Raw genomic sequence first — 11,661 nt, forward strand, 5'->3', positions numbered from 1 at the left:
AACAGCGAAAAAAAAAAAACAATTGTCCTATCATCAGCCGCAGGCGGCCAGCGTGGGTCGTTTTATTTCTTTATAATTATTATTATGTTTTCATGTTAAGCTTACTATCATCTTTAAACGTTGTGCTTGTTCAAGGAAAATAATGTGTTATTTTTTATTTTGAACTGAATTGAAAAAAAATGCTTTAATAAATTATTGGGATTCTTCTCAGATGTAAGTGCACTTCTTGTGACTGGTATAAATTATATTGAAACCACTTGAACACTCAAATCATGACGTGTGTTTATGGTTTGGCATTTTTTAACCTTTGTTTTAAATAATCGTGTTGTTACGGTTTGTAGTGTTTCCCAAACGTCTGACACATTTTGACGGCGAAATCTTAGGCAAGTGTAGTACGTATTTTTTTAAAGCACATCCATTACATCTTATCAGTTGTACAGTTTCAAAATTATTTTTTAAGAGGAAGTAATTACAAAAGAGGCGTTGCATTCTCTCATTCAATTCTAAATGCCAAATATTTTTTCGTTTCAAATTATATTTATTCTACTTGTATTTCAATCTGTATCATAATTAAAACACCTAAACAAAAAAAATAGAAGATTCACTTATGCCAAGTGTATTACAAACGTGGATTAAAACGAAATATTTCGTCATTTTTTTTGATTGGATGACGCAGTCAAATAGTCTGGAGCATTTCTTCACTGCGAAGTAGTCACAACACGCCTCCTCTGTGTGCGTGCCAGAATTTTGACTGGTTCTTCTCGGCAAATTCGCGTTCAGAACCCGAACGAAACGGTCCCCTACACTCACAGGAACTATAAACGACGTTCTCACAGCACGAACGAAGGAATATCTGAATTATTTAATCAAACCGAGATGGATTTAAGGAGTTTAGCCCCAGTTGTCCTCCTTCTTGCGTTCTCTTCGACGACAGTTTTAGCACAAAGTGCCACACCTGGCGTAGGTAAGAAGAAGAAGCGTTTTTCCCCCCTTCTTGTTCGCGTGTTTGCTAACAATTTACCGGTGTTAGCTCGAATGAAAATATAAAGTCGTATGGGGTCAGTGTCCTTACTAATGAAAATAAAGGAAATATTGTTGTCTTGTTTGGTTTGTTAGTTTTGGCCATATTTTGTGGTAAACCTTCATAAACAAACCACGAAAGTCACGCCATGTTTTTGCTCGTCTATTTTCTTCGAGATAACAAATTTGTCCTTTTCAATTCCTGCTGTCAATGTCAGAAAATGTGTTTAAAGAAAGTTGTTGGCCAATTATGTCTACTTGAAGGGAACAAAAATTCTTTGTCTCCATGGAGAAATCCTCAATAGGAGGAGCAGGACTCGACAAACAACCTCAGGACCTTATTTATTCCTCATGTCAGTGTTAGGAAGTAACAAAGTACTAATACTTTGTTACTGTACTTGAACAGTGTTTTCTGTACTTCACTTTGAGTATTGCTTTCTGACGTTTTACTTTAGTTCCCTATATTTTGTGCAATCTCCGCTTTCAGTGGTTGAGATCTTGATCAATTGATTGAAATCTTGAAGACTTGTAAGGTAGAAAAAAGCAGCGTGAACGTTTGTGGGGGGGGGGGCGTAAATTAAGGAGTATCAATGGCAGCGACTGATTCAGAGAAGCAAGATATTCCCCATTCATGGCCTTACTTATGAGAACAGTCGAATGTTCTCGGCCACCAAAATAATTTGTGGCAAATGTCAAAACCAAAAGCTTTTGAGGTTAAAAACATGTTATCCGGAAAAAATAAATTGCAGGTAGAGTAGATTTTTCTAATTCTGTCAGTTCATAACATTGGCAAAGTTTTGTTGTTGTTGTGTCAAGGTATCAAAAGAGAAAAACATATGTAAAAGACAGTAAAGATTCATCTTTTACTTAAATATACTTGAATGCATTTCACAGCTTGTACCATTTGACTACTTTTACAGGATTATTTATTTAGTTATTTATTAATTTTCATAAGTAACTGTACTTCTCCTTTAACACCAACATGTGTGTGTACTTTTCCCCCTGCGGTATTCACACCGCGCTGTTACATTGTCTAGAGAAGTGAAAAATGTCAACACTGTATTTGTTTATTTCTAATCCTCTCCCGACACAGTTTGCGAGTCCATGAATGGGACCAGCTGCGAGCAATGTCTGACCAACGTGACGGTAAGCAAGCCCAAAGGAATGCGTTTGTCTTATTTTGTTTGTTTGCATCCTGTAAAGGAAATCGAAAGAGGCCAAACGAAAGACTCCGCCATGTCCGCACCTGTCCGACCGGTTTGAGCAGTAACTGATCTCATTCTGTCCCTCCCTCGCTCCCTCCTTTATCGTCAATCTTGTAAGTTCCTCAGCAGTCATGAATCATTTTTTATTCTTTTTTTTTTTTAACCGACAGTGTTTGTGGTGTATCAAAACCAAGGCGTGTGTGACGTATCCAGTGAGGACAATTTTGCCACCGCATTCACTTTGTCCGCTCTATGATGCACGCTGGGGACTCTGTTGGAGTAAGACAATACACACACACACACACACACACACACACACACACACACACACACACACACACACACACACACACACACACACACACACACACACACATACTTACTGGTCACAAGATTAGGCACACCTATGCAATCTATCGGTAATGCAATTTCAGTATTCGTCTACTGCCACCAATCACAAAATCGTGATCTATTGATTTTACTTAGTCTAAGGTGGGTAGATTAGCCAGTAATTTTCCTCAAGTTAACCAAAGTAGGTCCATTACTTTCGTATCATATGATTCAAGTAAATGTCAACAGTTGCCTTCCAAATAATGACTTTAGTAAATCTAATGCGAGCATGAATGTCAAATAGACAAAAATGTAAAGTAGAAATGTGCAAATTCGGATATTGCCCAACAATATCGCTTGATCTCAAACAATTTCTAATTATAGCTATAACGTGGAAGGCAAATTCAGCCACAGGAAGTGAATCCTTTTTGCTTACAAAGAGAAATGGCACAATTGGTTTGAAAGGTAGAGATTATTCATTCATTCATTCATTCATTTTTCCGAACCGCTTGATCCTCACTAGGGTCGCGGAGGGTGCTGGAGCCTATCCCAGCCGTCTTCGGGCAGTAGGCGGGGGACACCCTGAATCGGTTGCCAACCAATCGCAGGGCACACAGAGACGAACAACCATCCACGCTCACACTCACACCTAGGGACAATTTAGAGTGTTCAATCAGCCTGCCACGCATGTTTTTTTGGAATGTGGGAGGAAACCGGAGCACCCGTAGAAAACCCACACAGGCCCGGGGAGAACATGCAAACTCCACACAGGGAGGCCGGAGCTGGAATCGAACCCGGTACCTCTGCACTGTGAAGCCGACGTGCTAACCACTGGACTACCGGGCCGCCCAGGTAGAGATTACATGAAAATTTTTTTTCGCAAGTTCCTTGGAGGCTAAAACGTAGACGGCGCATGACCTTGTTGGTCCATTTTAATATTCTGTAAAGTAAACCTCATTTCAATATGTGTCTGGAGGTTTTCTTGCCTTTTCTGACTACGAGTCACACGCCGTTTTTTCTTTCCTGCAACGTTTCACAAATTTGCTTCGGTGTTAGGCTGTGGAGGCTTATGAGTAGTCAAGTGACTGCCAGGCTATGTTTAGTTGGGGAAATGGAGTCGCCAGCGGTTACGTTGGATGAGTGAAAGAGTTGGTCATCTGACAGCGCCCCAGGCAGAAGTTTCTTTAAAAAAAAAAGGTTGTGCAAGCGATAAAAAATAAATAATATAGAGATGTTGGGTGAACAAACAAGTCTTTATTCCCGTTCCAACGGTTTTGCGCTCTTCTATTGTATTGATGTGTAAACACCCTCAGGGCTCTTCAGATGAAGTGGAAGTTAGTGTAGAGTGTGACGAAAACATAACAAAATTCTACCCCACAATTGTGGCATAAGTTTGCATGGTCTCACCCTGCCTGCGTGGGTTTTCTCCGGGTACTTCGGTTTCCTCCCACATTCCAAAAACATGCAAGGCAGGTTCATGGAACACTCTAAATTGTCCCTAGGTGTGAGTGTGAGCGCGAATGGTTGTTCAGCTATGTGTGCCCTGCGTTTGGCTGGCAACCAGTTCGGGGTGTAATACCCGAAGATGGCTGGTATAGGCTCCAAATTCCTTGAAAGGAATGAGTTAATGATTAAAAAAAAAAATCAAATAAAATAAAGACTGCTGATGTTTTGGTTACTTTAGCTATTCATGTCCTTTTTATTATTGTTAAAAATCTGGACTCACGCGTGTTTACGCTTTCTCGCTGGCTCAGTGAACTTCCAGAACTTGATCATCACTCTTGCGGTACTGGGTGGCGTTATCATCATCGCCCTGCTGGTCTGTATGTTCTGCTGCTGCAAGTGTGAAAATGTTGGGTAAGTCGGACACTTGGCTTGGTGATTGTCATTCGCCTGCCAACGCAAGTCAATTTCACATGAAAACTTCACAAATTCTACAAGGCAGGTGTGCTGTCAACAAAAGTCAGCAAGTCATCAGCTGTCAATAACAAACCTTTATCAACTGCTCATGTTTCATGAAAATATGATATTTAAACAATGCAGACATGTCTTGTTGTAGATCGGCATTCCTATCATCTAAAGATATTAAAATCGCATGGTGTGCATTATCTTGACCAGCGATTGTGACCTTTGGCCTTTGCGGCTCCTTCAAATGCCTATTTTTGGGATTTTCCAAAATGAAGACCGTAGTTATCGTAACAAATGACGTTTCATCTTTAGAGCCGCTCTTCATCGAAGCAATTGCGAGTCTTGCGATATTTTCTTTGGAAACTTTTGTAAAGTATTTGACGATGTCATTGTAACCTAATTAGGCTTTCTCTGTGTCAGATCGTCAAGGTTCATGGCCAAGATGGACAGGCAAATCAACAAGTCGAGAACCAAACAAGAGGAGAGGTAATGAAACTTATTTTGTCCAAATATCGATCTTTCTCTACATGTGTACTACAATGGAGCATCGCGGGGTTGCTCACCATTCTGAGTTTGGTCATGTGATGTTCCCAAGCTGAGCTGTGATTTGTACTTTTGTCTTCATAGGCGGGCTGAGATGAAACAGAGACATGATGATATCAGGAAGAAATATGGTAAGGCTTCTTGCTTGGTGGATTGATACTTTTTATCTATTTATTATTATTATGATTATTTTTAAGCATTGGTAACACCCTAACTTTGTGCGTTTGCCACTAGGCCTAAGTGGACCAAATCCCTATTCCCGATTTGGATGAGAGGATTCATACACCGGGACTTTATTTAACAGCAAAGAAGTAATGTCATTTTTTTCCCCCTAATTTAATAACTATACAGTAAATGCTTAGGACGTCGATCAGCCAATGAACAGGAATGTTGTGCAACGAGCCAAGAGGCTGTCATCTAACGCTATTATTTTCCACTGCACGGTCCAATTTCCTGCTTGAACATCCTCAAACGCAAGTTCAATTGTGACATCTGCTAATACATGCTCGAGACTCATCTGTGTAGCTGCGGTGATTTCCCAGGAATCCTTTTTATTTTTCGGATTGTTTCACAGCCAACATTGTCACCATTAGTTTTCTGTAGGCTCTTTCTTCTTTTTGCAACGTTTTTCTGACCAAATGTGATGTCTGTTGGCCTGTAGTCAGTTTTAAAAAGTTGATGTCTTGATAATTTATTGTCCTGTTTTGGCTGCTGAACAACCATTTCTTGAAGGAAATTTTTCATGCCTCCATTACAAGCATCCTTGAATGTATTTGAGCAGCTGTTGAGCTTTGAATTGTGGCATTAGGGACCTATTTTTAGTTGTTGGGTTTTTTTTCCACTTTTGTCCGCTTTTAAAATGTTTCTTAATTTAAGGCAAATGTGTGTTTTTTCAGTAAGCAATACGACTTGTAAAGATGCACGCTGTGCAGGAATTTAAAAAAAATAAAACTAATACCGAACACACTATGTTTGTGGGGAAAAAGTTCGAATGAGTTTGATAAATCATCTAATTGATGATTTTCTTCAATGTTGCAGTTTCATTTGTGATTTTTAATTTTTTTTTTACAAGGTCCTCCTACTTTTTTTTCCAACAAACACAATCAACAAATCTCTGAATTACAATAAATATGAACAGATCTGATACGTGAATTAGCCAACTGGACTCGGATAAATCAAAAATTCCAATGTACATACAACGTATACGTTTACAATTAAATCTTTAAAAGGGGAAAAACACTGCACACTCATGAAAATATTCGATTTCCTCAGTAATTGCAGCAGTACAACACACTAAAGTGCAAAACAAGAATGGCATTCGATTAATTGTTTAGAGATAGTGTTTAATTTGAAATTCTCCAAATCCTTCACTGTAAATAGTCACAAATGTCTGTAATCCTCCATGAAAGCAGGTTTATCTTTGTGTTGAATCCAAATAAAACCTTTATAAATAAAATGTTGGTTTATTCCTGTTTGTGCTCATTAAAAGTTTACAACCAATTTCATCTCGAGGGGAGGTTCAGGAAGCCTTTTCCTCTCCCAAGAGTCTTCCCTGTGCTCGTGGCCGAGGATTTGAGGGTGGCTGCGCGCGCCCGCCTGCGCGCTCCCGCGACTTAGCGGACACGTGTCGCTGAGCGTCCAATCATCTCCTCGCGAGAGCAGTGCGACGCGCGCCCCCGTCACCGGAGGAGGAGAAGCGAGGACCGAAGGCGGCAGGAAGACAAAATAAAATACAAACGGGCTGCTACCGGCGTTTTTTTAATCCTCTCGCTTCCTGTAAAATCGCATCACAAAATCCAACAGCCATGTCAGAGGAAAAACCAAAGGTGAGTGTTCACGTTATTTGAGGGGAAAAAAAGCTGTCTTGGCGAAGCGTTTTTGTGCCATGGGAAAATGGCCTGGCTTTTGCACGTTTCTCTCAATTGGCGCAGTGTTTGTTTCGCAAATGAATGAGAGTTCGATCTTATTTTTGTTTAGATCAATCATCGTTCCTGAGGGTTTCACTCCCGACGTCTGTGAATTGCAAATCGCTAATAGTTGTCGTTTGGGGATTTGTATCGTATTTATTTTCGATTTTTCTTGTCTTCGTCGAAACGGCACCACGCGATATGCGCAACTGCCGCAAACCCTCGCCGTCACAATAGGTTAACGGCTAGCACATACTTCCAAATTAACACAACGTTTCAAGCTGCGGAGCCGGAGTGTTGCGCTTTTTATCGGCACCGGTGCTTTTTGTCGCACCTTGGGACCAAACGAGCCTACTAGCTTGGCTAGCTGGGGGCCAAATTGCATCGTTTGTAAAGGGCTGACGTCTCCACCTGCTAGCCTCGGTGCTACGATGCTAACGTTAGCGCCATGGCTCTCGTTTTAGGCCTTCTCCATTGTGTTTAATAATACTTTAGATTTGCACCAAGTGACGTTTTCTGCTTCACCTTGACCAATTCACCCTTACATACTGTTATTTTTTTTGTACACAGACAACCGTTAATATTCTCATAATAATTGCCTCTAGTCCATCATGAACTTCATCTTTTAAAATGTAGCCGTGGTTATTTGTTGTTAAACAATGCTTCAGAGAAAAGGTGAAAGTGTATTTTTATTTGTTTACGTTGCAGGGTCTTGTTTTGTTGGTGCAAATCCTGCGCCTCTAGTGGCAAGGCAGCCCCCGACCTATGTTTGAGTTTCGTTGCTTATGTTCATTTTGTTGCATCATGTTTAAGCTGTTTTAGTCTTTCAGTGTTAAAAGATTCCCCCATGAACTTTCCCAGACCGGACCCTGAGCTAATGTCAAATTTGACATTCGAAATTGTGATCAATCAGCCACCGATCGTGATAGGACGATTTCTGAGGAAAAGTATTAATGGGCATATGTCAGTCAATGCCAGCCTGTGTGCATCGTGGCATCCCGTCCTCTTCTCCTTAACGCTGCAGATGTTATAGACGAAAATAAAAACTGAGTTACAATATATGTTTAGGCATTTTCTGTAACCTCAATTTGAAATAATGTCCTGTTTTTTAATAATAGAGGGATGGAAGTTTGAATAGAATGATAAAATCTGATTCATTAATTGAAAAAAATACATTAATCAAATAAAAATTGACTGATCGTTAATGAGCACTGAGCAACTCAAAAACTTGTCTAGCTAATCCATGGGATTGGGAACGTCATCGACAGCCTAAAACACAGATCGGGGGGCGCCTAATTCTAAGTCTGTACATATAGAATGATGATTGATTTTTTTTTTGTGAGTGTATTATGTGTCACTTCAGGAAAAGTCATCAAATTTCAGGTTGAAAAAAATCACGCTGGGTATTTTTAAAATTTGCTGTCTTTTGCGAACAGTACGTAAGGGTTGACTGGAATTGAAATGATGATGCCAAATTACCTTTCTGTATCTCTTCCTCTGCTCGCTAAATAATGTTTTGAATTTAACAAAATGCCCACTTCACCTTGGATGTGCGCAGGAGGGCGTTAAGACCGAGAACGACCACATCAACCTCAAGGTCGCGGGGCAGGATGGCTCGGTGGTCCAGTTCAAAATCAAAAGGCACACACCCCTCAGTAAACTCATGAAGGCGTACTGCGAACGACAGGTGAGATTCACTTATTTTTGGTGGGGTTTAAAGCCACAAAACCAACCCCTGGGCTCAAAGAGGAGGTTTTAAAAATATACAAATAAAAAACTTTATTTAAAGTAGTATCCAGCCAAAGGGAGGAAATAAGCATGCAGTAAAGAAGCAAGAGTGGAATGCCATGATTAATGGACAACTACTTGATTACCAAATAAATGGATAATTATTTTTGATAATTATTTTTTTTAGATTTGCTTTACTTTGGGGAAAAAGCAAGAATCATATCCATATTTATTTCCACATTTTAAGAGGTCTGATTCCGATTTGAAGATGTCCAATTCAATGCGCCTATTTAATGTATTTTTTTCTATGGTGCTTACAGTGCAATTGTGCTTGCGTGTCATTGTCTCATTCATACAGGGACTCTCGATAAGGCAGATCAGGTTCAGGTTTGACGGGCAGCCCATCAACGAGACTGATACGCCTTCGCAGGTCAGTGAGCCCGTAACTTTCTCGCTTATGGACAGTCTGTCAGTTACAGTGGAAGCTCAAAAGTTCAGCGCCAATTTGTTTGATCATGTGGGGGTTTCGTTAGAGAGGGAATGCCACCAGTGAGTGAGCAGAATATGAAGTTTTCACGAGCATCACTGTCCATTCCCCGTTTGTTTTGAAACCAGTTGTTGCAGATGCAGCCACGCATCAAATGGTGTCGAGTCAAAATGCTTCTGACAAATGTTTGAGGAAGGAGACTCCCCCCCCCCCCACACCCCTAAACACATGCAGATGACATAACAGCGGCTCAGCATTAATATAAAGACACCCTGCTCTTTAATGCTTGCTATATACCAACATTAACTAAGTGCATTTCATATACAAGCTAAGGTAAATTAATTTAAGACGTTTAAAAAAAATGAAAATAAGAGCTTTAAAAGCAAAGTAGATCAATCTAATTATACATGCCAAAGATGCCTTAATCTAATATTTCGTTGGCACCAAGATGCCACCAAAGCACTGGGCTTGTCTAAATGAAGCTCCTGAAGTAGCGTTAACATGGTTCCCCGGCAATGAGATGTCACAAGATGGCACCCAAGCTCACAAAACATCAGAAGTTTCTGTTTCCGCAATTCCACACTCAAAAATCTCCCGCTGGGTGAGTTTGCCCAAGGGCGAACTGCAAGTGAGTGGAGGGGTCGGGGGGTGACTGTATCTGAGGAAATGTTTCTGTCAAAGCTGATCCAGCCTTGCTTGTGTTTACTTCCAGCTGGAGATGGAAGACGAAGACACCATAGATGTTTTCCAGCAGCAGACGGGCGGCCGCTGCTAAGCTCCCTCCAAACCCTGTTGACAGACCCAAGCCCTCTGACATCACCCTATTCCATCGCTCCTATCAGCTATTATTATTATTATTATTATTATTGTTCATGTTATTCACTTAAGCTACGTCCGTTGTAATATTCTTTTTTCAGTGAGGTGTTTGAGGTTTTTCTGACACTTTATGAGCGTCGGATTCGGACCAACTATTCAACAACTTTGTTGCCAGTGAGTATTTTTGGAATCGGCTAGTTTTTAGGGCGGCCGGTGTGAGCCTGCCACCGTCAACATATTTTTCTTTGTCTTTCTTCATTTTTTTAATATTAAATCTGACTCTCTACAGACGGTTCAGAATGGATGTATCACAACTTCAATATGACCAAACAAGGCATTCAAAGGAAATTTTTATTGTTCGCGAAGTCACTTCTTTAGTTTCTCCCTGTCCAGGGGGAGCGACATTGCATCTGTACCGCCAAGTATTAATTCACACAGTGCAGCATATGGATGAATAGAGTCAGTATATTATTGTGAACTCCTCCTCCTCCTCACTTTAGTTTGTTTTTCTTTCATATATGTGAAATGGCCGACGATGAAGAACATTTAGTGGAAACTCAACGATAGGTGATGTGGACGGGTTGGGACTAGGGGCTAGTGCTCATCTCATTCGTTCTTCATATCTGAAGCTTCGGCTTAAATTAGAAATGCTGTAAAACGGGAATGAAAATACACGCAGCTTTAAACCATGCAGATATAAATCGTTTTTAAGGCTGCAACCAAGCCCCTGCCTTTTAATGTAAATGTACCCTTTATTATTAGAAATAGATGGCATTGAGCCCCCGCCCCCTGTGTTCTTGTGTGTTCAGTACATTTACAATGGAAAGTATCGCTCATACTCAGTCACCAGCCCATATTTTGTCGTTTCTTTTTCGTTAAAACGAGAGCACACTTTATCCCGCGCAACAAGTAAACCCCCATCTGAGCTGGATTTGCTAAAAATTAAAAAAAAGAAAAAGCAAGGGGCCGAGGTCTTTTGACATGTTTGTTTCTCTACTGATTTGTACATTATTTGTGGTCTTTTACTACTGTATACAATAAATATAGTTTGGTACTCAGATTTGTTAGTGTTCGCTTCAGTCTGTCTTAAGATAAAGTGGGCGACATGTATAGTATATACTGTTTCTTTATTTTCCTAATCGAGCTATTAAAGGCAGCTGAGGTTCATTTGTCAGTTGTCGCTAACGGATTCATCCTGAGCTCAACTGTATGTCTGATGAAACCGTATTAATTTATTTGAGCCGAACAAACCAACATAAATACGTCTACGTGTAAATTAATGCAAGACATGACGGCTGGGTCTTGCATGTGCTCAACCACCCGAGACTCCCTCTATTGGTTATTCGTCTCCATGACTACAGTCTTCATAAACGTGAAGACTATCCACGAGCGCTGTTGATTCTCGGCATATCGACGTGCCTACGTGGCGGCCATGTTGGAAGTACAAAATTCCTATCAAAAGCAATGAATTGACGTTGAAAGTAAGTCGTAATGTGCAAATTTTGCAACCGATACCCGCTACTTTTGTGTCAATGCCAAAACGTGTGCTATCAATACAGAATACCGAAAAAAGCCTGCTATACAATATATGTAATAATATTTTATATGTGTAAAGTAACTTCCAATTATCTTGTAGTAATTGTACATCGTTTGTGCGCAACCTTGTGGAGAACAACAACATTTGTTTTCCTGTTTTCTTGCCGTTCACTGACATACG

At 40.3% G+C, this 11,661-nt stretch overlaps 2 protein-coding genes and 1 long non-coding RNA gene across 3 annotated transcripts; all 3 read left to right on the forward strand.

Moving 5' to 3' along the window:
* The first annotated feature begins 692 nt into the window (after positions 1-692).
* pttg1ipa (PTTG1 interacting protein a) lies at positions 693-5,972 on the forward strand. The gene is made up of 7 exons (XM_052086260.1): positions 693-964; positions 2,114-2,166; positions 2,396-2,504; positions 4,310-4,412; positions 4,884-4,949; positions 5,091-5,137; positions 5,241-5,972. Exons 1-7 carry the CDS (start codon positions 877-879, stop codon positions 5,276-5,278), a joined length of 504 nt encoding a protein of 167 aa, XP_051942220.1. The 5' UTR covers positions 693-876; the 3' UTR covers positions 5,279-5,972.
* On the forward strand, positions 2,513-3,805 carry LOC127614840 (uncharacterized). Its single transcript, XR_007966718.1, has 2 exons — positions 2,513-3,020; positions 3,408-3,805. It is a non-coding gene; the product is annotated as an uncharacterized LOC127614840 (long non-coding RNA).
* Positions 5,973-6,657: 685 nt separating the features above from the next.
* Positions 6,658-11,004, forward strand: sumo3a (small ubiquitin like modifier 3a). The gene is made up of 4 exons (XM_052086261.1): positions 6,658-6,832; positions 8,472-8,600; positions 9,000-9,071; positions 9,841-11,004. Exons 1-4 carry the CDS (start codon positions 6,812-6,814, stop codon positions 9,901-9,903), a joined length of 285 nt encoding a protein of 94 aa, XP_051942221.1. The 5' UTR covers positions 6,658-6,811; the 3' UTR covers positions 9,904-11,004.
* Positions 11,005-11,661: the final 657 nt, after the last annotated feature.

The sequence above is a fragment of the Hippocampus zosterae genome, chromosome 14 (genome assembly GCF_025434085.1).
Source record: "Hippocampus zosterae strain Florida chromosome 14, ASM2543408v3, whole genome shotgun sequence".
In the NCBI taxonomy this organism is placed as follows: Eukaryota; Metazoa; Chordata; class Actinopteri; order Syngnathiformes; family Syngnathidae; genus Hippocampus; species Hippocampus zosterae.